The sequence below is a fragment of the Daucus carota genome, chromosome 4, assembly GCF_001625215.2.
Source record: "Daucus carota subsp. sativus chromosome 4, DH1 v3.0, whole genome shotgun sequence".
Classification (NCBI taxonomy): Eukaryota; Viridiplantae; Streptophyta; class Magnoliopsida; order Apiales; family Apiaceae; genus Daucus; species Daucus carota.
The window spans coordinates 29,899,867-29,927,860 of NC_030384.2; the positions used below are offsets into that span (position 1 = coordinate 29,899,867).

The window sequence follows — 27,994 nt, forward strand, 5'->3', positions numbered from 1 at the left end:
AGAAAAGATAGTTTGTGTTATGATTTTTTTAGTATTGTGTGTCTAACCAAAGTTTGCTTTGGTCAGACATTATAACTTTAAATAATTGTGTCATATTTTTTATAAGTTCTAATATTTTTATTATTGAATAAGATGTTATATTATTATATTTTTGTCGGGGATTATATTTCATATTTGGTTTTAGTTCCCCCTCATATATATCTTTTCTACTTAATTTATCATTCTTATGTTTGTTTTTGTTTGCTTTGATTATCAGGATCATGGAAAGAGACCTTACGGGTTTTTTTTATCAGACTTTAAAGTTTTATTATCTAAACGTCAGGAGATTTCCTTGTGAATCTTTCGGTTTCTAACTTTTATCGGATGAAAGTAATCCCTGATGCGGCTATTGTATCTATAATACAACTCATCTGCGAGTATGTAGATCCTGACAAAAAAAAAAAATTTATTAGGCTAACAGTTCTGAGTAGACTATGACCCTATAATCATAAATATTGATAGATATATGATTATCAATGGATATTTTACACGACAGTTCCTCAGGGACCTACAGTGTCCAAGGTATTTAGGAAACTAAAACGTGATTCTTAAAATTGTTTGTAACATTATATATGAAAGTTAAGATAAATCAACATCAACTGAACTACAAAAACTAAGCCGAGCTTGGCAAATGCAAAACAGAAATAGGAACCTGAGGAAAAATTATTTATAACACATTGGCGAACATCAAAAGGGCTAAAGTAGCTTTTTAAACAATGATTATTGAATCTCACAAAAGAAAAAAAAAAAGTCTCTGTAGGTTACCTTGCTAGTCTCAGTAAATTATACAAACAAAAAAGAAAAAAAAACACCCATGTTCACCATTAGTTTGGTTTTCCCATATACCATATTAAGCTGTTATATCAGCTGACAATACTAACAAAGGATGTAAAACACTCCACGTTCTTGTAGTAGAACTTCATGTACACTGTTGGGTTACAAGGTGAGAAGTCTGAGTTAGCTGTTCGGATCACTAATTTTGTCTTCAACAACCGCCTGTCGAACAAACTGCCCCTTTACCCGTGGTCTCTGTTCTGCCAATTTCTTCCTGTTATGGTAGCGGACCTGAAAATATTAAGAAAATATACATAATTATGCATCGGGAGTTTTACTTAACAGGAAGTAGGTACCAGAAAGAAAACTGAACTCGTAGTCCTATAATGACAGTAGTATGAAGACATTGTGGAACATTTTGTACTAGTTAAAATCTACAATGTCAGACTATCTGTCTTTATAATTATAAAAAGGGTGCAGGGATACACCTTCAACCCCCCTACCCCCAAAAAAAAAATTTAAAGAAAAGAAAAAAAAGGTGAGTAGAGAGGCTATTTACACACAAAAAAACTCATATATATACGCATATGAGTTGAAACCATGACCATTTGGCCACGAGTTCGGCAGCTGACCTCTGGGCCAACTCGACTTCTTTCCCTCTCTTGTTATATATTTCTCATATATATACACATACATATATAAGCATAATAACCTGCTGGAACAAAGAATCCGTGTTGTTAAACTAACCTTTATCTTCTCCTAAAGAGTTGTTCTTATATAATAAAATATTCATTATTACACCTATAGTAAAATAGAAAAAATTTAGTCTCGCTTTTTCTATTCTTGAACGTTTAATTACATTGAAGGTGACAGAAGTGCATATCTTTGAAAATTAAGGAATCCCCGTGTACTAGAAAAAGATGTTCCTGGTATCCTCCCTTCCCCAATACTCTAAAAAAATATTAACTACCAAACAAGCCATACATAAAACTCCTTTAGAAGCTTGATATCATCATATTTATACATGGCTATTGATATATGAAGACAGACTTCCAAGTTTCCAAGCCTCTTCTAGGTGTTAACTGCATTTTGTCAAAAGTACATTGACATTATACTAGGATGATACCTTCAGGCTACTCGCTCCCTGCTCCCTATGCAGTTCTTTTCATGATTCATAATTGCCTATTTACTATCTGGAAGAATTTTTATTTACAAGTCAGGGATGTTTCATGATTAGCTGATATTATCTATATGTTACGAACAAGAGAAATTAGAAATGTTCTATTTTGGCCCTTTGGGCTTATTAGCGTTTAGGAAAATTTATCATTATTTTCATATCCCAACTGAATACATTTAGAAGATACTAGCATTACGTATTCTTCGCCTTGCAGGTTTATATGGCAAGTTGCCTCCGATACTAGTGCGTACTCCATAAATTGATGAGTTGCCTTTTAGTATCTTGAAGGATTTTCTCTACTGATGTAGGCCTGTTTCATGAGGGTTGATACTATCAAATCGTAAGGGAATGAGAAATCAGAAATGTTTAAGTTTGGGCTTCAAGCTTTTAAAGGAAGAATCTTCATTTCTCATATTGAGTGGATATGTTTAGTGCTAGCTTGCAGACTTCTCTAATTGATAAGCTTGCTCCTCAATATTGCCCTCCCACCCCCACCCCCCAAAAAAAAAAGAAAAAAAAAGACAAAAGAAACAGGCACGCTCACAATTTAAGTATTAAAAGAAGAGTGGTTAAAGGCTATATGATACCTTTTTGTCAAAGCATCTATCTTTCCTCTTCTCGCGAAATTTATGCAAGGCAGCTGCTCTTTGCGCTGACTGGTTCTGATCAAGCCCACTCTTGCGTCCACTCCCATGTAAATCTTCACCACCACATTTTCTAGAACCTCCACTCTCGCCAGCCATAACGGTTCCTTCTACTGTTCCAGCTATATTGTTTGCATTTTGCCCGCTGCTACCATTTTCTGCACCACTTCTGTTATTACTGCCAGAAGCACTTCCATTCATACAAAAGTTGGCAGCATTTCCTTCAATTGGTGCATTTGCAACATTGGATGACCCAAAGTGTGAAGCTGATGCATTGCTTTTGAAAGACAAGCTATTATGATCTGTAAGCTGTTCCTTCTCGTTCATATCATGAACATGGTGGTGGTGATGGTGGTAATGGTGATGATGGTGCTGGACTTGGACCTGCCGATGTGCAGTCCGTTCTTGAGCTTTTCCAGTATCAGCTAGACCTTGTAGTTCAGGTTTCATGGAAGAATTGTCAGAGTCTTTGAACAACTGAAATGAAGGATGAGCATTAACTAATGATGTAGCCTTTTGCTTATCACAAACTGGCTTAGATAAGTTATTGTTAGTTGATGAGCCCATATCATCATTGTTGCTGTTGCCACAAATCTGATTGGGAGTTCCAAGCGAATTAGATTCCAAATTGTGCACCATTTTTGTCTTTTCTGCTTCTGAACTATTATCAGGCGGAGAACAGCTGCCTACATTTCCTGTTGGTGTTCCATTAACACTTGAGGTAATGTTATACCTGCATTACATAATATCATAGATATGCTCAGTGTCGAAGATTTCCAACAGATAGAGGCAAGTTTGATACTATGAAAATCGTAATTTTTCATACCTAGAGAAAGCTGAAAGGTCTGAATGTCTTAAAATGTTTCTCTTGATCTTGGCATCATCTATTGGTTTATTCAGATCAAGTTCAAGGGAAGGCAATGCATTATTTTCATCTCTGTTCTTGTCTTTAGTATTGATAATCTTGGACAGCGTGTCTTCGGTCGGTACACTTTCGATCTGAGGATTAGAACTGTTGGTAATTACACACATATAGTCTGAATTTCCCATTCTTGAATTGTCTTTTACTGCTTCATTATTGACCTCCACTATCCTTTTTTCTGATTCCTCGTTATCTTTCTTCGATTCCTTTCTGAATGGTTGTTCAAGCGATGCATCCGGATTCTTAAGGATTGCTGTCTCCAAGTACTTTCCCATTGTTACATTTTCTGCATGGTAAAATTTTGCATTATTTAACAACTCTAAAATAGACAAGAAAGTGCCAACTCTAACTTGAAGCAGATAGGATATTTCATTGCAGTAGATGCACGCATACCGTGTTCAACCTCCTCTTTGTTGCACCCACGTGCTCTGGACCTTGATTGACAAACCTGGGCGCAAGTGCTATCAGCTGGACCCCCTACTCTGTCAGATAGTGTCACTGCTCGACTCTTCTCAACTTCTACCATCCTTTCTGACCAAGAATTCTGAAAAGAAAAACATAGATTGCTTATATTCAGCTTTAATTTGTTCGCTAGGCTACTTGTCTGAGAATATATAAATAAAAGTTACAACATTATATATTGCATTCATGTTGTATACCTCTGTTTTCTTAAATACCAGCATGCACAAGCAGCTCTTACTTTTCATAACAGTTTTATCCCTCGACTCCGCAACTTAAAATTAACAAAGTTCCAACTTCATATAACTATACATCATGCAAATAAGCCTCGTATCATCGCTACAAAGCCATTAGGCACCAATAGGAATTACAGACTGACACATCATAGTTCCAATGTTAAATGTTTTAATAGGCTGGCATGTCACTAAAGTTGATTATGAACACACTTAGTTGTAGTTTAGCCACAACATAACCTAGTGATACTCACACTAGTTGATATTGTAAATCATGAATGGCAGCCACAGGCCTCTAAATTCTGAAACTGTTAAGCCAAGAAAATGATTACCCATTAAGCTATGTAAATTAAGTCATGCATGGACATAACAGCTTGCACTCGTGACGGAGTGGCTACTTTTGTTTATATCATATTGCTTTGACCTATTTAATTTTTGGGATTTATATTCCAAACTTATTTTGGTTAAACCAAAAGACAATTTCATATGTGAAATTTGTGACCTTTTATTTTGTATTAATCAACAGTTAAAGCTAGAAAATAGTATGAGAGAGGGGGGGGTCCGGAATCCGGCGGTGGCTGCCACCGTAAGTGGTGGCAGTGGTTATACTCAACTTGTATTTACCGCAAGTAATTGGTGCTCTGTTTTTATATTGAAAGGACAAGTTGTTTTATCCTTCTCCTGTGATTAAAGATAAGTTGAATATCTACGATTGACAGCACTGGGAGAGAGATATTCTGATTATGGTTAATTAGTTATTTGAGTTGGATACTTGAGTTCTTTCATAATTTAGAATTATTATTGACTCTACAGTCGTCCTGTTTTGATATTATAATATAAGTCTGATCTTTTGTCCTTTACTTAAACTTTGGAGTTGAGATTGTGAATATATTTTGTTGTTGATATTCGAGATAGCTTATTATTCTAATCTGTTACATTGTGGATTTTAAACTATATTCCGACTTTGATAAAGTTCGTTTTGAAAGTATTTTGAAATGGAAACGGAAGAGTTTTCAGAATATAAAGTTTTGAACGAGATAAATACATCTTCAGAAGGGGCTAGTAAATAGCCAGGCAAAAAGGCCAATTAGATGCCTAATGGGGTGCACTTATGTTTGTCACAGGGAGGACGTTACGTCCGGGGCCCGGGACATAAATCTATTGTCTTGGGAACTGTGAAAGTTCATTTCCTTTTTAAAATAAACATCCTTACGAAAATAGTGTTCTAATGAATGGACAATTTTATGAGATGGATTTGAAAGTTCTATAAAAGGTTGACGTAAGAGGCTAGTAAAGTAGTCTAGTCGAAAGGCCAATCAGATGCCTATTAGGTACCCCAATTTTCGTCACCAATGGGACTTATATCCGGTGTTTGGGACGATCCGTTGCCGATGGGACTTAGGTTCGGTGCTCGGGACGGAGGACTTTATGTGACTGATCACCCGTATTGTCAAATGAGTTTGAAAAGAAGTTAATAATTAAATGTTCCCAGAACAAATTATATTCTCATAAAGGAATAGATTAGATTAGACCAATTGGAATTGAAAGTTATACAAAAAAAGGTTGGAAGTATGCAACTGAACTTCTATTATTTCGAGAGGAGCCCGAAATTGAATCTCTGTTATAAATACTTGATTTAATTCATATAGTATTGCATTTTAAAATTTTATGATATCTTACTGAGCAATATTTCGCTCACTCTTTGCTATTGTTTCTAACCCTTTCAGCTAGGGATAAAGAGAATTCGCTTGTTAAGCTACGCGTAAGAGTAATCTAGGCGAGATTGTCAGGGATTACGTTCCATCCTTAGGATCAGGTAGAATTTCTTGGACGATGTCAAGAGAAATAGTTAGAGTTGCTTAATATTGATTAAGTTGTATAATGGATTTATTTATTTGATTATTGACTATTCTTCTCATCGAAGTTTAGTTCATAATGTAGTTTAAGTTGTAATAAGATTTAATAGTTTTAGATTATGATTTCAATACTATAACCTGTATGCGATCCTGTTTTTAGGGGGTCAAAGTGATTTTGATTTAAATCTCTTTTAAAATGTCCAGATTTTTTTAAATATATGTTTTACTTTCCTCCACAAATACAGGTTTTAAATGATTTTATGTTAGTGGCACCAAATCCAGATCCCCGGATTTGAGGGATGTCACATATTATCTAACCTTCATACCAACCACATGCACTCCTGAGCTGAGGCCAGTATGTGCATTCATAAAAATGTGATTTTAGTCGTTCAAAATCACATATAATCTTAAATAGAGATGTAGTTCCATGTGACAAAGTTCCGTTTCATGTTAAAGATGAAATAAAAGAGTTCCTGGAGAAGAAAAAAGAATCAAGAAACAGGAGAAATTTGGAGCATATAAACATCGAGGGTGGAGATTTTGTGGATGCAGACAACATTCAAGTAACTCGGTACAATTCAAGCATATCAAGTAATCAACGAAGACACTTCAGGGGCCCAATGGATGCTTTTTTTCATGCCTGATCCTGAAGCAATATCACATAAAGGAAAAAAAAACTTGGCACAAATGAAGATTCAAAAAAAAGTCATGGAACACTTCAGAAATCAAGCGTGCAGATGTTTGCGAGGTGGATGTATGATGCACGGATTCCGTTTAATGTTGTTAACTATGAAAGTTCTGGTCTTGCAATTGAAGCTATTGGTCAACATGGTCCAGGAATGAAACCCCCAACCTACCATGAGGTTCGACTCCCTTTACTCAAGAATGAGGTGGAGGAAACAAATAAAATCATGGAAGAACACAAAATAGAATGGGAAAAAGTTGGTATCTCTATCATGTGATGGTTGGAAAGATAAGTAAGAAAGAACATTGATCAATTTTATGGAGAATTCTCCTAAGGGAAGCATTTTTCTTGAATCAGTTGATGCTTCAGATTACTCAAAAACAGGTGATAAAATGTTTGAGTTGATGGAGAGGAGTGTCGAAGCTGTTGGAGAAGATAAAGTTGTTCAAGTTGTAACGTATAGTGCTTCCAACAATGTTAAGGCTAGTAAATTATTGATGAGAATGTATCCTCACATGTACTGGACACGTGTATCGATCTAATGCTAGAAGATATATTTAAGATTACTAAATTTAAAAACACCTGCTCAACTGTCGTGGCTTTGTGTGGATTCATTTATTCAAGGCATGGAATAGTGAATATGCTTCATCATTTCACTAAATTAAAGGAGCTTAGGCCTGCCAAAACTCGATTTGCAACATCTTGCATCATGTTAAAGAGGCTTCAATTGCTTAAAAATTCATTGCAAAAGATGTTTATTTTCGATGAATGGAATGCGAGCAAGTGGTCAAAGGAGCATTATTTTGCAAACATCATTTTGGAGAAATATCTTGTTCGCACTTAAGGTATGTGGTCCTCTTGTCAAAGTATTGCATATGGTTGACGATTAAAAGAAGCCCCCAATGGGATATATCTACGGGGAAATGGAGAGGGCTAAAATGACTATTAAGAGTTCATTCAGCATGGAAGACGATTACAAGAAAGTGTTTCAAATAATTGATAATAGGTGGGAGGTTCAACTTCATCAGCCTTTACATCTTGCATGCCACTTCTTTAATCCAGGACTTTTTTTACGACCAACAAGACTTGTTTTTAGATGCAAATATAGGAAAAGAGCTAAATGAGTGCATTTACAGATTGGTACATGATATAGACATACAAGATGCAACTATTGATGAGATATCAGCATACAAATATGCACAAGAAATCTTTTCATCTGAAATGGCAAAGAGAGCCAAGACCCAACATGCACCAGGTAATTACGAGTTAATAACTTATTAATTTAATGAATTTAATTAGTTTAATCAATTTATGTAGCAACTTGAAAGGGAAAGTTTAATCAATTTATTTTAAATTTTTACATAACATGGTGGGAAAATTTTGAAAACTCAGCTCCGAATTTACAAAGGCTTGCTATCAAAATCTGAGTCTTACATGTAGTGCATCAGGTTGTGAGCGCAACTGGGGTGCGTTTGAGCATGTAAGTTGTTTCTAAAAATAAGTCTTCTAGGTATACTGCACACACTGTATTTGCCACCCACCATCTTAGCTGAATATGCAGATTAGTGAATTGTAACTATTTTGTAGATTCATACAAAAAAGAGGAATAGGTTGACTCAAAAGAGGCTCAACGACTTGGTATATGTTAAGTATAACGGGGCATTGAAGCGTAGGTTTGATGCACGTGATTTACAAGACCCAATTGCTTTGGATGTTATTAATGACTGCAATGAGTGGCTACTAGGAAAGAGCCTTAGTGATGATGATGTGAATGCTGATTATGTGCATGAAGGAGATGGTCTTACCAGAGATGATGTTTGTATTACTTTCAGAGCTGAAGAACCATTGTATAGTACAAGGTGCTTGACAAGAAATATGACCACGTCAAAATCAAGTGAAAGAGCTTCTTCTTCACATCTCATAGATGAAGATGATGATGAGAGAATTGGAAGGGCCTAAGATCGAGCTGAACGATTCCGAAGCCTTTGACTTGCTAAATGTTATTGACTGATAGTATGATATTTTATGTGATATTTCCACTATGTTTGAAACTAATATTAGAATTAACATTCTCGAAATTATATAATTATATAGATAATTTCATTATTGGCTAAAAAAACGCACGAGTAATCGCGCTTCGCGAGTTGCGCTTCAAAATTGGAGCTTGCGTTTTTTTTAGTTTTGCACATTTCACAACAATGCTTTTACTGGTCCTTGAACACTTTACACGATATGTAAACCAAATCTAATGAACATGGCCATGGTTTGCATAGTTCAGACCAACAGTGTATTTTGCTTGACCTCGCCAAATTCATACTGCATGCGGACGAAAAAAGGATGATGATGCACCATGATTTCGAAACACACCTCAATGGTTTGGGCGATTGTTACATGGCTTATAGGTTTGTCAGCATGAAGAAAGAATTTTTGCACATAATATGTGTGTTTGTGGTGCTTGAAAACACACGAAAGGTAAACCATCCCCCAGATTCCAGTAGAAACTCCAATGTATATATGACTATGAAGGTGTCATGCCAGACGAAATTCAGCCAAACCATATAAAATAAGAATCACATTGTCAGTTGGTATTTGGAGTAGTTGTGAAGGGAGGGCATAGAAGAAAGAGTGGTCAAAGAGAGAAAACTAGAATATAGAGATGGTCGAGCTAATTAGAGATGACAGGAGAGAGTTGAAAAGTGGGACAGAGAGATACAAGGGAAAGAGCAAGGATCGCTCAGCGGCGGTTTTTATACTCGAGTTGTTTATGTGTCCATCCCAAATATATCCAACACAACTAAGCTCATGAGCACCTCAGCTCATTTACAGACCGTAAGATGTAGAACAAGCTTGAAATAAACACTACCTTGGGAGATTGAACCACATTGATAATATATCAACCAAAATTTAAAGAAATATGTACGTCGATATAATTGCGCGTAAAGAAATATAGTACAATGTTCAATTTAATACTGAGAACAAAAGCTAATGGCTAATGAACCAAGCCCAAAACAAATAGTGGCTAAGATAACAATCCAATGAATAAACAAATATTTAATAAGTATATGCTTTAACCGGTGGTAAAACCCTTTCTCCATCACCAGGATGCCTACATCAAACTAACAAAAAACTGATGACAAATAATTCTACTACCAAATCTATTTTACCCAAATATTATAGCCTCTCCGTGTCGTTATTTAGTAGTAATAATATTGACTATAATGCTTTTTGTTTACCTCTTTCCTAGAGCATTTTGTATTTTCAAGGATGAAAACTTATATTGGTTAATGAGCACCAGTGTTTTAAATTAAAACCTTTTCTAGACCAAGTGAATTCTGAATTCCACAGCAACAAGATACAAGAAATGTATAGCATAGAACAGTAGTGGAGCAGAAGATGATAGCTATATCGAGTATACCTGAGTCCCACTTCCATTATCACTTCCGTCCTTGACATTCAAACCAGTGCTCCAGTTAACATCATCACCATTGCTTCCAGTGTTATTATCTGACACTTCAACACTAGACTTTGAATTATTCTGGATCCGTATACCACTCTCACTTCCACTGGAGTGACACTGATTTAAGTACCATACATTAGTGCATTTGAGTTTGATGAAATCTTTGCTCCGAAGTAATTATATAAAGAAATAAACAGCCAATTTTTTGAACTAAAATAAGATAGAATCTGCAGTTCTCTTGTTACAGCTTCCATTTTATACTGAAATCGGATCATGAGCAAAAACAAAAAAGTATCTATCAGGGTCAATCAACATGAGTTACTTCAACATCATGTCACTGCTTTATTGATACCTATTTTGGTCTAAACTCAAAAATGGTAAATAAATTAAATTAAGACGATCAAGAACATGCTATCATGAAAGAAAAACTTTAAAAAAAATTGAAAAAACACTTATCTAGTTGATACAACCACAAATCATTTACTTCTGCACGGATTTTTACGTGCAAAAAAAAAAAGAGTAAATTTAAATCACACGAATGAACCAGTGTAATATTAGCACAACTTGCATGGATAATCAAACCTACTTTTTATTCCAAACTAGAATATACAAAAAGTACTAATCTCAAGAAAGTACACTAATAAAATTAACAAAAATGCAGATCAATAATACTTTTATATATCCCTGTTGTCACCTATAATAGATTGAGTCGCTTCTTACCACAATAAATAGAACACTTAGCAAATAACATTGTCCTTCCTCTTCTGTGTTCCCCATAAGTATATACAGAAACAATACAGAGATAATTATAATAACTTACACTGTGACATTTCCTCCAAACATGCTGCCAAAGATTCTTAAGCTCATTCTTTCGAATAGGCTTTACTAAGAAGTCTACTGCACCCTTTGACAAGCACTTAAAGACTATACCCATTGAATCATTAGATGACATCACTGCAAAAAAAACTCAAACAGGTGTCCCAGTGTATCAGTAATTAAATTAATTACTGAAAGTGATGAATACATCTAGCTAGAGCAGGTGAAAAGGAAAGACACTTACTAATCAATGGAATGTTCTTGCAAGATTTGTGGTTCATCATGCTGGCTAATAAACCAATACCAGACAAAGATGGCATCTCTACCTCAGTCAATACAAGATCAATGTGATTACTTGAATCTTCTAAGATTTTCCAAGCTTCTGGTCCACCAGATACAGCCGTCACTGCCATCATTGTTCAAAATGAGGTCAACTAAACTAAGAAAAACATACGGATTCAAAGATACACGTGATTATGTGCATGGAAGGAACACCAGTGCGGATGCACATAGATATTTAATTGAACAATGATATGCGCAGGCCTACAGGCTTCTTTATATAATGAATTAAGATGACCACAAGGTCCCTGATTATCAAGAGAGGAACCTCGTAGGACTCATATCCCCTCTAAATTGTTTGGTCGAGTACTATATACATATATATTATATAACTTAAGGTCAAGGGCCAATAATAGAACTAGGTATAGTGGAGATACTTGTTTGTTAATCTTCACTCGTAAACATTCAAAAATAATAGTATGGTGCTAAGTTAGATCATTAGTAACACCAGACCAGCATAATAGAACAGCTCAACTCCATCTCACATCAGAATCTTGTTTTTGGTCATCTCAAATATAGATTATCTATATCCCTTCACTTCCACCAGTTGTGTAAAACATAGTTATTCAATCTTATTATTCAGGCATGCCAAATTTTGACACAATTTAAATTCAACTTGCAAGTGCTAATTGGAGATAAAACCAAAAGAAAGATGCTATAACCGCTTATTGAACAAGTGTGACATTCATATATTGTTTAAACTTCAGAGGATAATGTTTAGTGACCATAGATATGAACAATTATATTTCTGTCAGGGTACAATCAAATCGCACTTAATAGGTTCGGATATGTGGAGGACGAGATGAACGCAAACCTTATCCATAATCCTACAAGCAAAGAGATTGGCTTAAAGACCCCAGCTTGTCAAAATAATTATATAAAAGGTAATGGATCAATTTCAAATATCACGATCATGATTTATGTATGAATATTTATATTTATGATCAATGATTGACACAGCGAGACTTGTCATCATCCTAACATAAAGGATCCTCGGTGTGGACGAAAGTCGTTTGACTTGACTGGAGAAACCTCAACTAGACTCCTAGTCAATTGACTAGTTGATGTTAGGTCAAAATTTAGTCCAATCTGAGTTAGGTTAACATGTATGACAAAAGAAAGAAATAGGAAAGAGACGTAAGAGATAGTAGACATGGTGGTTCTATGCATATATTATAAACACAATCATATACAAATATTCCAAACTACTTTTTCTTCATTAAGATGATAGTTCATATAGTAATTCACTTTTTTACAAAATACATATTCAGTTTTCATTTTTAACTTGCTACATTTGGTAGGTTGTGTGTAGACTATATTTTCTGCTTTAATTTTATAATTGTTTTAACTACTTATAGTGTTTATAACCTCATGTTATTTGTTTATTTGTAATAAGTCCACAAAATTTATATGTAGAAGTAGAGTTCAGTGTCGACCACTTTAATTGTAGACCCATTATAGCATTGCAGGACATAGCACATACTAAACTACTTGATTAATATTACCGAAAATTGCAGAACTAAGAAATACTCACAATTTTAGGTAATTAGTATACAAGTCAGATATACTTTGTTTATGTCCTGCAACATATACATTAGTGTTGTGTTTGGTTGGGATGGATTGAATGGCATTGAAGGAACGAGGGAAAGTAAATGAAAATAATATGAGTAGAAGGGAGGACTTGAAAAAAAAAATGAGTGGGTGCAAATTTTCTGTGATGAGATTTGGGTAGAAAATTGGTATAATAAGAAATAAGGTTCATAGAACACCTTGTTATGGAAACTTTGAATGTGAAATTGACACAACTGATGCGAAGCTGGAATTAATGTTTATATTTAAATATTAATAATCAAGTTCAAGTGCATTTATAGTTAAATATATGTATTCTCATTATGAATATTCAAACATCGAGATATATGGTAATAGATAATTAGTATTTATTTTATTTAGTAATTTAGATATTCTTCAAGTTCACCAAAAGACCAAGTTTTCTATTCGAACAAAAAATTGTTATCTCCATTATGCGAGAAAGTTGAATATTATGATTTTATAAACACATTACCTTAAATTTTAAGATTGTACCTGTTTGGTAATTTCCCAGTCTTAAACTACCACATATGCTTATACCTAATAAAGTGGATTGGATATTTTAGCGCTATACTAACAAGGGTTCTTAAAAAGTCTAACAGATCAAGAAATCAGTCACCCAATGAAGAATAGCAAGGGTAGCCATGGCCTCCAAAAGGTAACCCTAATACTATAACATATATATATACACACACATATATATATTGAGGTTATATCAAATTATTTTATTATTGATAACTGCATGATATTTTTTGTGACCCCTAATTTTATGTCCGCATAAATTGTTTGATAGAATTCCTATAAAACTTAGTAGTTTCTCTTACAGTATTGTCATTTAAGAGAAAGTAAATTCCTGCTTTGGTTTATTTGTAAATTATTTTTTTCTTTCAGTTTATATGTCAAATATTTTCAACTTAAGTTATCTGTTAGTTATTTCTACTTCAGTTCATTTGCTATTAAATTCTATTATTTATGTACTGGCGGCTGGCATCATCCCTTGTCAGTCAGGAAGTTCTGTGATTAAATACGGCACATGCATAGGAGCACATTCAGAAAATGTAAAAATTCTAGTCATATGTATTAATCTATGCAAGGTCATAGAATCGGACCTTCATAGCTACAATTGCTAAGCAATGCACTGACAACATGGCGAGTTGAGTCATCAGTCTCTACCAGCAAAACTCTAAGAGACCTAACAGGGAGAAACCGTTCCCACCGTACTGTTGGTCCTTGAAGCTGCTGCTGTGGGTATCTCTGTAGAAAATGTTGCTCTTGGACTACGGGCCTACTATTTTTACCGTCAGCATCCCTATTAACCATTGACTCGTCATCTCCTGAGATCCCCTTCCCTTCAGCAGCTCCAATTCTCACACTCATCGTCAACAAGATTCAAACCAGTATCAAATATTGAACTTGATCCAGTAGTCAAAGTTAACTCTAATGTAGCAGAAAGTTTGACGCACATATGCCTGTCATAAATAATCCAAATTTTTCAACATATCCTGCATTCAAAACCGTTAAATATTAAACACAAATTTAAAGGTAATTTCCCTAAATCAAGTCCACAAAAAAAATATCCTTATCACGAGATGCCTAAATAATAAAGGTAAATTCTTAACTAAAGACGGAGCAATCTGCGTGAAAATTCAATACATATTCACATGCTTGATACTTCACCCATACATATGAACATATACACACAAAAAACAGATACATATACCTATACAATACACACATAGACCTCTTATAAACATTGACATAGAATTTATTTGCTGATCAATATTTTAATTTACGTTCAATATATAGAATATATATATCCAAATTTGATCACATATAAATTTATAATAAACTTATCCTCAAAACAAAAACAATCAAATGAAATATAATGTTCCAGTCATTCTACATATACATATACATATCCAAATTTGGTCAAGTACAAATTTGTTATCAACTTATCCTCGAAACCGAACCAGTCATTTGATCTCACGATTAAGAACAAATAAGCCTTAAAATCAATCAACATCAGCTGTACATACAAACATATTCGAACATACACATATACACAATCCAATACCAAATTTACATAGAAACAATCAGTTAGTCAATACAAGTCAATCAAGTTACAATCAACACATCAAACACATAAATATCCAAATTTCGTCAAACACAACTCTATTCTAAACTCAGCATCAAAACAAAAACAATCGAAATGGGAATCTTCATTCGATCCTCATTCACAACCAAACTCCTAAATTAGCAGCTCTAATTCACAATCAAAACGAAATAAACAACAAACACATACAAATCGAACTATTAAACAGCTCAACAAACGCAAAATTCAAGAATCTATACAAATAATACACATAGATGATGAATAATCTATACAAAACTGCTGCAAATCTTAACACAAGTATAATAAGCTCAAGTGTTCATAACTTCAGATCGTGACTTACAAAGCTTGTATGTATATATGAGTTATATATATGTGAAGTCAGCTTATATTTAGGGTTTGTAATTGAGATGTTTCAGAGAGAGGCTTGTAGAGAGAAGATAGTAGTCGGAGAAGATATGTATAATTTATTTAATTTGTTTTTTATAAATACTCCAATTGGTAATAGAAATGGTGACGTGGCGAATCGGAGGCCCGAGATTGTGCCAGGTAGGATGTGAGTGGATGCTGACGTGGTTGGAGATCAAAAGAGGGGCGTTCGGGTCTTGATATGATCCTGATTTAGATCCGATTCGGGACACGTGGAGGGTCCAAAACTGATGTAATTGTCGGTTTGACGAAAATGACCCTGTTTTGAGGAATGATTTTACGGAATTGGGCTTGGATAAGACCGAGTGATGCCATGTCAGCAACAAAATATCTTCGCCTAACTTAGGGGCTGTTTGGCCACATTTGGATGCTTGTGGCTGCGTCCAGTTTATGATTTTAAATATTTTTAATGGTCACGAACCTGAGAGAAAATATTTTGAAACGATATATTTATTCTGATTTTAATTGTGCTAAATTTGTCAAACAAAACTATACTCCCGCCGTCTCTAAATACTTTTCCTGTTTGTGTTGTTCACGTTTGCCAAACACACTCTTTTGATCGTTAATATTTTTCATTTCGTATTAGCATTAAATATAAAAACTTCACCGTATTAAAGTACTCGTGAATACGAATCCAATAAGATTACTCATGAATATATTTAGTTTTATAGATATATGTAAATTAATAATTTGTCTCATGTTATGAACAGTATCGACATTACAAACAGAAAAAGGAAAAAGAAACGGAGGGAGTATCACTTAGTATATATAGAAAAAAACATAATAATATATCTATACTATCTATACTTCTATCTATACTATAATATATATATATATATATACTATTAAAGTCGAAATATTAAAAATTTGGTCGGTCGATACGTGGTCTTTTATACGGACTTTTATAATTAGTGGGCTTCAAACAAAATTAGCGGCTTCAAACAAAATATAAACAAATCAAAACATAAAACAAATATACGATCAATAATAAAACAAATATAAAACCTATTTGACTATACCAAAACTAAAGTCAAACCTTAAAAAATATTATACTATTAAAATCGAAACATTAAAAATTTGATCGGTCGGTACACAGGCTTTTATACGGGCTTTTAATACTAGCGGCTTCAAACAAAATTAGTGGGCTTCAAACAAAATATAAGCAAATCAAAACATAAAACAAATATAAGATCAAAACAAAAAATAAATATAAGACCTATTTGATTATACCAAAAACTAAAGTCAAACCTTAAAAAATATATACGCATCTATACTATAATATTAAAGCCGAAACATGAAAGTTTGATCAGTCGGTACTTGGGCCAAAATACGGGCCTACCTATATACCAATTATTATTTTTAACTAAAATATGTTATTTTTTTTATATTTTTTAACTAATAAACTCCACTATTTAAAATAACATCGAAAAACATAGTAATTACCTTTTTAACTAAAACAGATTATCTTTTTTATATATTCTGACTAAAAAAACGGATCTTTTACAATTAACACGGGCTACATATATCATAATTTTATTCTCACAATAATATTAGTTACTTATACTATTAAAGCCAAAACATTAAAAATTTGATCAGTCGGTACTTGGGACCTCCTTATATAATCAATTATCTTTTTAACTAAATCTATTATTTTTTTTATATGTTCTAACTAAAACAACTCAATTTTTTAAAAATAATATGGGAGAACATAACAACTACTCTTTTTAACTAAAACACATTATCTTTTTCAGAATCCTAACTTAAAAATCAATTTTCCAAAAATAACACATGCAACATTCTTATAAAAAAGATATTATATATCTATATTATTATTATACTATTAAAACCGATACATTGAAAGTTTGGTCAACGGTATTTAGGCCAAAATACGGGCCTATCTATATACCAATTATTCTTTTTAATTAAAATATGTTATCTTTTTGCATATTTTCTAACTAATAAAACTCTATCATTTAAAATAATATCGAGAAACATAGTAATTACCTTTTTAACTAACACACGTTATTTTTTTTATATTTTCTAACTAAAAAACAGATCTTCTACGATTAACACGAGCTACATATATAAAAATATAATATTATTATATATAATTATTAATAAATAACCTGTGATATTTTTGAACCAAAATACATTAACATTATTTTTAAATACACTAATAAACTCACTTTAAAAGTAATATTATTAATCTATAATATACTATTATCTATACTATATTATAATAAGCCAACATATGTATAATTTGTAGTCCCACTTTTTGTTCATGTTTTTTGGTTTCGTCTCACGTTTTTGGTTTCGTCTCTCTGCTATACACTAATGTTTAAAAATTGTCTCCTGCTAGGACTCTCTCCCCCAACGCCTATTAGGACTCTCCCAACAAAGATTGACGCAGTAGGAGTTACAGACGAATCAACAGGAACAACAGGAGGAGGAGAAGCAATGGTTCGCCATCACAAGCTTTGTCTCTCAATTGATATAGAGCGTCGAATTTACGGGTCTCTCTCTCCCTCCCTGTTTGCCTGGCTCTCTCCCCTTTAAACTCTATTTATCTATTTGCTCGAATTCGTTAGTACAATCTCTCTCTCTCTCTCTCTCCCGCCCCCCTTCCTCCCTCTCTCCCATTTAATACTCTATTAATCTATTTGCTCGAATTCGTTAGTACAATTTGTCAATTTGCTTTTTTTGGTGATTGATACGCCCTTGTTTTCATATCCTGAATTTTTTTTTTCACCTCATACTACTTTACTATCATCACTATCAGGGCCGGCTCCACAGTAAAGCCAACTAAGCGGTTGCTTAGGGGCCCCAACTCAAAGGAGGGCCTCAAATTTTTATAATTATATATATATATATATATATATATGTTTAGGTTATAATAGTTAAATTTTGATTTGTATTTATGAAAAAAATATTTAAAAAAATATGAATTATTATACTTTAAAAAGAGTATATATATATATATATATATACAATAAGGAATTATTAATAAATAAAAATAAGATTAACTTAAAAAATGAGAATTAGAAGAAGCAAATGATTTCGAATTTTTCAGTGCTGTTTGTAAGTACTTAATAAATGTAATACGCATATTTTTAAAATCTATTTTACTTTTCATAAGTTTTACGTTATCATAAATTATGTAATTTATATCTTTCTGTTATAGTATTTTTTTTTTAAAATTTTATTAGTTTAAATGTTATATTAATATACAAATTAGCCTAAAAATAAAAAGAACAATATATAACATGACGTATAAATTTTGTGTAAAATGTAAATATTATTATTATGTTCTCATAAATAATTTTTATGTATAATTTATTTTATAAGAATCCAAATTGTAAATTATTTCAAATATAAAAATAAGTATTACATAAAAATTTATTATAAATAATACATAAATTTATATAATAAATAAAATAAAAATATTTTTTTATATAGAGAAAAGGGCCTCCATTAAATTCTTGCTTAGGGCCTCATATTCGGTTGAGCCGGCCCTGATCACTATGATTTTAATAGTTGAAGAAACTTTCTACGCTTTTACTATGTTCAATGTTGGCTTTATTAGAAATATATACAAGATAGAGATGATCGTGCTAATTTTGTGTGTTTAATGTTGTTTAGTTACACAGAGCTTCATGTGGTTGTTCCTGAAAATGGAATTGTTGGGTTGCATTCTGACAGGAGGTGGCAGAGTTTGAAATATTTCCTCATTATTTACATTTGGATAGCGATAATAGATTGTGTTCAGTTTCATCAGCGACTACTTATCATCTATTAACAGAGAATTAGGTCCCAACTTATTAATAATGTGTGCGTCCAAGGACGTATAGTCTGTGGATGAACACCAAAAAGGCCAAGAAAACTCAGATAACGGGCTGCAATCTTCAGGTGAATTCAAACAGTTCAGACCTGTTTCAAGTAAACCCCACTTGACAGTTTGATTGTTTTTATTTTTTATTTGTCTTTTCTTTTAGGCTATGCGATTTTTCTTTTGAAATGTACTTCCACAAATATTGCTGAAAAATATGGACAATAACTAGCACTAATCAGATTATGATGCACTGAAAATAATGGCCAGTTTGTTCAAAAGTAACACATTACCTGGACACAGAGAGCAATTATTTTTTACAGCTTCCTTGTTAATGCAGAAATCTTGCTGGATGTGGTTTCACTGGCGGTGTCCCATATTCCATATCACTAATGACTAAGATCGAGTACATGTTAGTTTCCTCCTTATTTTATCCAGTTCTGTTTAGAGGACAAAAATAAATATTGATTTTTTTTCCACTATATTTTCCTGGGCAGAAATCTTAGTCGCAATCAACTACAGGGCCAACTAAATGACATGTTTGGATCGCTTTCAGCTCTCTCTACTTTGTAAGATTGCTCCTGTCCAGTTTCATACACGTTAATGTTCTTTCGTTATGATTTTTTTTTGATGGATTTACTTTTTTGTAAATTTGAGTTTTGTTTATTCATTCATACCAGGAACCGAAAGTGCAGCATACTGGCCACCTTTCTCTCATGAAATTTTCTTTGTGTTGATCTACATTGCAAGGACATTTCAATTTCTCACTTGCCAGGAGTTAAATTTTTTGCTTTGCTTTGCTTGACACAATGACATATGTAATCTTCCTTGAACCAGAGTATCTCTTTTAATTCCATGACAGGTGATCTTCCTGAAAGTTTTACCGTTCTTTCAAGTATGGCCAATATGTAAGTATATTGTCATAGTTTTAGTATCTAAATTTATAAGATTTTTTTGTGTTCAAAGATATTTGTTGTGCAGGTATTTGTAAAACAACCAGTTTACAGGCTCTATTGATATCCTTGCTAATATTCCCCTGCATAATTTGTGAGTGATACAAGTCTATTACTTAAAAAGTGTTTTCAATTGTTGTACTAATAAGTTGATTGTATTATCTACAATCTCAGGAATATTGGAAATAACCATTTCAGCAGTTGGATTCCTGAAAGAATAAAAAACATAAATATTCAATAAGGCATTCTCACATCAATCATCTTACATAATCAAGTAGGGGATTTTATTTTTGAGCAGTATATACATGATTATTTTAACAGGAGAGAGGGCAACTCATTGAGTTCCGATCTTGCACCACCTCCACCTGGAACTCCTCCATCCAGCAGTAGCAACCGAAATAGAAAACAAAATGACAATAAAAACTCATTAGATGGTGGTGGAAGCAAGATATCCATTTTAGTTGTTGGAGCCGTGGTTGCATTCTTTGTAGTCAAGAAAAGGTCCAAAAGATCATCTGCAAATGTAGAGAAAGCTGATAGTCAGCCTTTCACTTCTTACGCTTCACAAGAAGTCCAAGGTACCAATCTTCTCCATCCAATGGAAAAGACTTTCTTAACATCTTTTTTCAATTAGTCTTATCCTTTTTCAAAATCCCACCTCCGACAATCATAGACCTAAAATTACACTCTTAAGATATGACATCAATAATAGAAGACCACTCTATATATTTCAGCTATATAGGTAGTCATATTTAGGTATTACCATTACTAGCTTATATCCCATGTTTAGTAGTATAATAAAGTTTTAATATTTAATTATTTTTGAGGCGGCCTTCTATAATAGATCTAGATAATTAGGCTTATTGATTTGTTTGAATTAATATATTTAAATAAGTCTGGTAAAATTATTTTTAATACTTGGATGTGTTACAATAGATTTGAATATAAATTATGCCTAGGTTAAATATTTTTAATATTTAAATGGGTTTTAATAAGAGTAAAATAGGGCTGTTTTTTAAAATGAAAAGGCCCGTCAACCGGCCCAAGTATGGACCGGCCAAAACTTTTAATATTTTGGCTCTAACAGTTTACTAGCTTATATGCAGTACGATGCACAAAGAATTTTTCATATTTGTTAACTTTTATTTATATTTAATTTTATATACATTTAATTTTGTTCTAGAGATGTATTTGTGTTAGAATTCTATGCTTCACTTTTTTATGTTAGTCTTAAGGATGTCCTTGGATTAATATAATTTTATTAGGCCCGTTAATATATGTAAATATATAGGCCCAACAAATGTGTTTAAATTATAATATATATGAAGATATTGTAATTAAAGTAGGTTTGACCTAATTGAATAAGTTTTAAAATAAAAAAGCCCGTAAATAGGCCCAGATATCAACCAGCTCAGATTATATACTGACCGGAAATAATGGAATTTTTGAATGACCTTTGATACTCACCATTGTATGACTTATCAGCTCGGTCATAAAGTCTAAAGCCCATTTGATTGGAAGGAAAGGAATGAGGTGGTAACAAAATGAAAAGTTGAAAAAAATATGGATAAGCAGCAAAGGATGTAGGAGGAACTAGTAGGAAGCGTGAAAAAGATTATAGTGCAAAATTTCTATGATGAGGTTAGTAGCATGATAATTTTATTTTTTTTCCGATTTTATGTTCAGGTGATAAATTCTTGTGTGGTCAGTACATCTTGCATATATAGGTGAAGAAATTCAGGTAAATATGCTTGGCAGCATCTTTTTATCTATATGCAATGAAGATCTCATATCTTGGTCTTTAATATGTATGTGGTGAAATTCAGGTAAATGTGCTTTGCAGCATCTTTTTATCTATATGCAATGAAGATCTCATATCTTGGTCTTTAATATGTCTTGTGCTGATATTTTAGGAGAATCTCCCAAGTACCCAATTCTCACTCGGCAGACCAGGTCAATTATATAACAACTTAGGTGTGAGTGGTGGTCCGGACAGAGTGTGCATCATTAGGAGTGGGAGCAGACGAAACATCAAATATGATGGACATATACTGAAGCCCTTATACCTCACAAGGTGGGAGAGTTTGTGTATTTATATTTGAGTAAAGCTAATTACTCCTAGATTGAAGATGACAAATAAATCCTGCAGCTCACCTTCTTAACTGGCCATGTTTGTACATACACAATATATGTAATATAACAGTGAATGTAGTACATCATGTTAAGCTAGCATATGCATATTACTGATGAAATCACATGATGGACATTGTGACATGTCCCCTAAAAACTCACTATTTGAGAAATATAGATAAGAATGTCTGTGTGATTGCAGCTTACATCTGATCAGCCTAATCATGATGAAATAGATTTTGAGTTTCTTGGAAATGTGTACGGGCAGCCTTACATACTTCAGACCAATATTTTTGCTGATGGCTTTGACAGATAAGAAAGGATATATTTGTGGTTTGACCCGACGAAGGATTTTCGAACATACTCCATCCTCTGGAATCTTTACCAAATTGTGTAAGTGAATTTTCAAACGATGAATTTTTTTGTGATTATATGTATAATCTCTAAAAATGATGCACAAGCATATAAGCAATCTATTTATTTGTACTTGGTGTAGGTTCATGGTGGATTTTGTTCCCATAAGGACATGCAGGAACTATGCTGACAAGGGAGTTGAATATCCAATTTGGCAACCAATGAGCATTAAAGTGAGCCTATGGGATGGCAACACGTATTAATTGGTCAAAGGGTCCCTTTTAAGACCTCATTCAGGAACTACCAGATTGATGCTTGTGTGTGGAGAGGGAATGCAAGGTTTTGCAGAGGAGAAAGCTTGACAAATTGATAGCATAAGGAGAGGTTTAGGTCATTAAGCCAGACACAAAGAAGGTGGTTCAAGTGGGTGAGAAAACATCATCTCATATATGATTATTGCCAAGATAATAAGAGATTTGAAAATAACCTCCCAAAGGAATGATCCTTTGCCAAGTTTTGAACAAGACTTGAAGAATGAAGTGGCAATCATTTGACTCTGTTTTGTGAGTTAAGTGTCCTCATCTACTTAAAAAAAGCAATTATTTTGTAATTTTTTAAGATCTGAATTATATTGAAATATAGTGAAATATTTTAGTACTGTATCTTACAAAGGTGAGGATAAGCAATTTGCTGCGGAGGAGATTTCTTCCATGGTTCTGATTAAAATGCATGAGATTGCTAAGGCCTTTCTGGTGATTAAAAGTATTTTTCATACAATGACAATATGATTTATATCTTAGTTTTCGAATTTTGTTTCAATAGAGAAGAACTAACTTTAACTGGGGAAGGAAGCGGATAAGTGGAAAACTTTTAAGCCTCAAAGAGATGAAAGTATTCGTTGCACCATTTATGTATCTGAAATTGACTAATGTGAGTAAGAATTAGTAGATATTTTTACATTTGGATGGTTTGTAAATGATTGTGATCAATCATTAAGCTGTTCATGTTATTGCTCAATCGTATTGGCATTGTACTTCTTTATTATGCTTAAAAATACTTTATAATAGAGAAAAATTATGTATAAGACAAACTTTCAAAAGTGAATATAATCAATCGGTTAAATATAATTTAATACCGTTATATTAAATATTAAATAAATAATAAAACACTAAAAATGATATTAAGCTTACAAATAATAAAATACAAATATTATGGTCGCCTGTGCTTCGCATGGGTTACAGGCTAGTACCGTTAAATTCGAAACATGAAAAGTTCAGTTAGTTGTCGGTCAGTCGAGTTTGGTGAGCCGGTTGGTATTCGATGCACGAACCTCTTTATTTATAACATGTTATAATATATTTTTTATTATCTATTAAACCAAAACATTTAGGTTAGTATGATTGGTCGATATTTGGTTTTACACGTCTTTTAACTTAATATGTTCCATACTATATTATTATTTATCAATAACGAAATAGTAAAAGATTGATTGATTGATTTATATATGATTTTATAGACCTCTTTAAATTATAACATGAAAAAAAAACGTATTTTAACATTCTCAGTAAAATATATATATTCGACCTAATTTTTAATTAGCCATTTGACGAAATTAACTATTAAGAATTTATCATCTGTTAGATAAAAAATTTATTTAATCATATTATTCTATCATAATTTTATTCTCACAATAATATTAGTTTAAGTTAAAATATATACAATAAAATAGCAAATATTATAACCGTCCATGCATTACACGGGTTATAAGCTAGTAATATATTTAAATTTGTTTAAATTTTTATTGTCCTGTGATAGAGATGTTTTGGGTGGTGACATTTGACTCTCATCAAAATAATTACTCTTTTTTTGAAGTAAAATAATAAATAGTTAATACATAAAAAATTATTTAAATAATAAAATAAGAAGAATATTTTTGAAATTCACTAGTATTTCTACTTAACTATAGAAAATTTTGATTCATAATATTTTGGATGCTTATACAAAATATTTAAATAACTATAAGTATATAATTATGTAATATGACATACATATGTAGTATTTATATATATCTAATCATTATTTTGTTTATCTAAAAATAACCACCATATCTTCTTAGATGGATTCAACAGGTAGTTCTATATTAGAAAATATTTTATGTTTCATTGAAAATATTATCGATAATTTTGAATTCAAATTAAGTCAATGACATATTAAAATTAAATATTATACTGATTATCTTTAAAGATCCAAACATCTAAATCTCATAAATTAGATTTTATCCTATTGTGCTTAACTTTAGTTAAGAATTATATATATTAAAATCTAATATATTTTGATCTTAAGTTATTCAATTATCACTAATAAAACTATATAGTTATATAGTCAAAATTTATATTGATGAATAAGGGTAATCAGGGTCTAGTATACCGTAAAATCCACATTAACCAATCCGATAATAATCCGATCCAAACTAAAATCGAAATGAGATTTACGATTTTGGTTCGATTAATTTAAAAACTAGTGGTTTTTGGGTTGGTTTCAGTTTAATATTAAACCAACCCGTTGTAGAACCTAACACACCCCGCGCTCGCACACACATATGTGTGTGTTTGTGTTTGTGTGTATAAAATATTATATTCATACAGATATATTAATTTTTTAATTTATCCTTGTTTGGTTGCTGCTTTAGTTACTTACCTTTTCAATACCAACTGCAAGTCATATTAATCCACCATCTATACTATTCTACCTCTCAGTCTCTCATGATTCCACGAATTTTTTCTCTTTTCAATTTATATATATATATATATATATATATATATATATATATTGAAATGGTACTAGTATTTTATGGAATTACTTTCATTCTCGTATTAAGAATCCTGACGGGGAAATAGAAAATAGAAATGCTTATGTTTCAAAATAAAGATGGTAATAATGCATGACTTATAAGTTATAATCGATAAATTTGATCAAGAGCTTTTAAAAAATAAATTCTGCAGAAAGATAGTTGTTGATGAGTTGCATTTTATGTTTGTGCCACGGGAGCGTTTTCGTCGTATTATTCAACTTTGTGAGCCTCGATTTAAGATACCTTCGCGTCATGCTGTAGCTAGATTTTTATTCTTTCTGAACTATTGTTAAAACAGTTTTCAGTTATTTTGGCAATTGATTCAAGTTTATGCATTTTTTAGACAAAAGTTTGTATTTTAATTTAACTATATGAAATTGTGCACCTAATGGAGACAAAATAATAATACTTTGTTTTCTAATATTTATTCATGAATCCCAATTTCTGATTATAAGCCTTAGTTATAAACCGATCTATCTGTTTAACCGAACCATCAAAAACGCACCGCTTGGTCCGGGTTAGTTGGTTTACGGGTCACAGCTTGGTTAAAAGTTTTAAAAACCGATAATGTACAGTTTAGTTTTGGTTTTACCTAATCACCCTCTTTTTGATAGTTCCTTTCGACCATATGGTTTAAGTTGAGATTATTAATGATATTTGTACTTTTGTTTAACATTTTTTTTGACAATTTTTTGTATTCGAAATAAAACACATTGAAATAGTATAAATGAAACACATTTTTGGGCATGTTTATTTTTAATTACATTTTAACATATAAAATTAATTAGATTCTAGTTTAATGTGTATTGTAGAAACATAGAAATCCAAATATCACACGACCTCTTTATTTTGGAATTTTTTTTTCGATAGACTAATTAGAAACTAACAGGTTTGAAATATATATATAATATGAGACATACATATTTATTTAAAAATATATTAACAAGATATTTAAAGAAAAATAAAGTTCTAATGAAATATAATATTAAAAATGAAAAAAAAAACATATTAAAAATTTCACCATAATGTATGAAACATAAATTAACATGAATAATATATATCAAAAGGAGCTGAAATTGCATGCATCTTTTAAAATTTATTCTCTTAAATGGAGCTTTAAATTAAAATCTTAAATTTTCAGCTTAAAAATCTGTATATTTCCACCTCTAATTTAATAACTTTGTATTATTTCCTTAATCTAGATTTTGTCTTTGTATTTATGATGTTTTTATATAGAGAAAAATGGCATTAATATGTTATTTTTTGAAATTTGTTGTCCTCATATATCCTTTAAACATAAACGTTTGTATTAATTTATTCCGATGATTTTTATGATCTTTTTTTTTAAAAAAAATACAATAGTCCTTCACTAATTCGTTTTTCACATAATAATATGAAAAATCAGAAATTTTATAATACACATTCACATTACTAGAACACCCGTAAACTCAAATAAAAAAACGATCATAGAATATATTAATGAAGAACTGAGATATATAATAAATTAGTGCCAAAAGGTCTCTCTGCAAAATTTTGCAAATAGCGATCTATGACTCTTCTTATATTATAACTTCGCCCTAGTTTATAAAATCTATTTGTAATTATATTTTTCTTAAAAAAACCTGAAATAATGTAATGGGGAGTCATATTATAGTTAAAAGACCATTTAATCAATTAACTAGATAATCAATTGAGCATATTGTATCATAAAAAAATATTTGAATCTTAGTAATTGGATTTTATACAGCTTGTAATGTAGTTATTAAAATTTACAACAATTCTTAAATTAGTTGACTTCATAGAAATTTGATGTTAGAGCAGGGTTCAACTCACCATCTATGTTATATAAATTTATAAAGACCATACACATTTATTACAAAAAATTTGTTCCTTTTTTTTATAATACATCCTTATTTAAAAAATTCATAAATAAAGTTTTTATCAAACTTATAAACCACACACATATATGTGTGCGTGTGTGTCATTTCTCGAATATTCGTAAAAAATAATATTTCTTTAATTAATAACGCTACAAAATTTAATATCTGAAATTGAGTTTTTAACTTCCAAGTAACGATTTTGTTGTTAGTTATAAGGGTGTGAGGATGTTTTCATATACTTAGAGTGATAATTTTTATTTTCAAATGTGATCATTTCCAAACTTTAGTATAATATATTCAGGTTGTATAGTGGATTTGTAACGTGTCTCAGGTTTGGGTTATTATGGTCAGAACCTGCACTCGATGTGAAAATAGTTCAGATTCAAAAATAAATAAGTAATTCAAAAATTTGATTTCATTAAAACCTAATCGAATGGGCAGGAATCAGTTATCAATCAGATCGATAAAATTGT

General features: G+C 31.9%; 2 protein-coding genes across 6 annotated transcripts; one reads left to right on the forward strand and one right to left on the reverse strand.

Annotated features, from left to right (window-relative positions):
- Nucleotides 1-680: 680 nt before the first annotated feature.
- Nucleotides 681-15,576, reverse strand: LOC108218716 (two-component response regulator-like APRR3). 2 transcript variants are annotated; one of them, XM_017391792.2, is made up of 9 exons: nucleotides 15,442-15,576; nucleotides 14,098-14,490; nucleotides 11,307-11,468; nucleotides 11,067-11,200; nucleotides 10,205-10,363; nucleotides 3,950-4,100; nucleotides 3,461-3,842; nucleotides 2,578-3,367; nucleotides 681-1,104 (listed from the first exon to the last, which is right to left on the reverse strand). In XM_017391792.2, exons 2-9 carry the CDS (start codon nucleotides 14,363-14,365, stop codon nucleotides 997-999), a joined length of 2,154 nt encoding a protein of 717 aa, XP_017247281.1. In that variant the 5' UTR covers nucleotides 14,366-14,490; nucleotides 15,442-15,576; the 3' UTR covers nucleotides 681-996. The 2 variants fall into 2 exon arrangements, with proteins under 2 accessions (XP_017247281.1, XP_017247282.1); XM_017391793.2 differs by having other exon boundaries at nucleotides 14,098-14,457; nucleotides 15,442-15,558.
- A 2,282-nt stretch (nucleotides 15,577-17,858) lies between these two features.
- Nucleotides 17,859-23,536, forward strand: LOC108218227 (uncharacterized). 4 transcript variants are annotated; one of them, XM_064092723.1, is made up of 11 exons: nucleotides 17,859-18,040; nucleotides 19,167-19,229; nucleotides 19,367-19,444; nucleotides 19,691-19,765; nucleotides 19,851-19,922; nucleotides 20,034-20,261; nucleotides 20,335-20,400; nucleotides 20,628-20,884; nucleotides 21,792-22,132; nucleotides 22,639-22,829; nucleotides 22,933-23,536. In XM_064092723.1, the coding sequence occupies exons 1-6, from the start codon at nucleotides 17,862-17,864 to the stop codon at nucleotides 20,071-20,073; spliced, it is 507 nt and encodes a 168-aa protein (XP_063948793.1). In that variant the 5' UTR covers nucleotides 17,859-17,861; the 3' UTR covers nucleotides 20,074-20,261; nucleotides 20,335-20,400; nucleotides 20,628-20,884; nucleotides 21,792-22,132; nucleotides 22,639-22,829; nucleotides 22,933-23,536. The 4 variants fall into 4 exon arrangements, with proteins under 4 accessions (XP_063948793.1, XP_063948794.1, XP_063948795.1 ...); XM_064092724.1 differs by having other exon boundaries at nucleotides 21,993-22,132; XM_064092725.1 differs by having other exon boundaries at nucleotides 20,034-20,215; nucleotides 20,320-20,400.
- The last annotated feature ends 4,458 nt before the right edge of the window (nucleotides 23,537-27,994 follow it).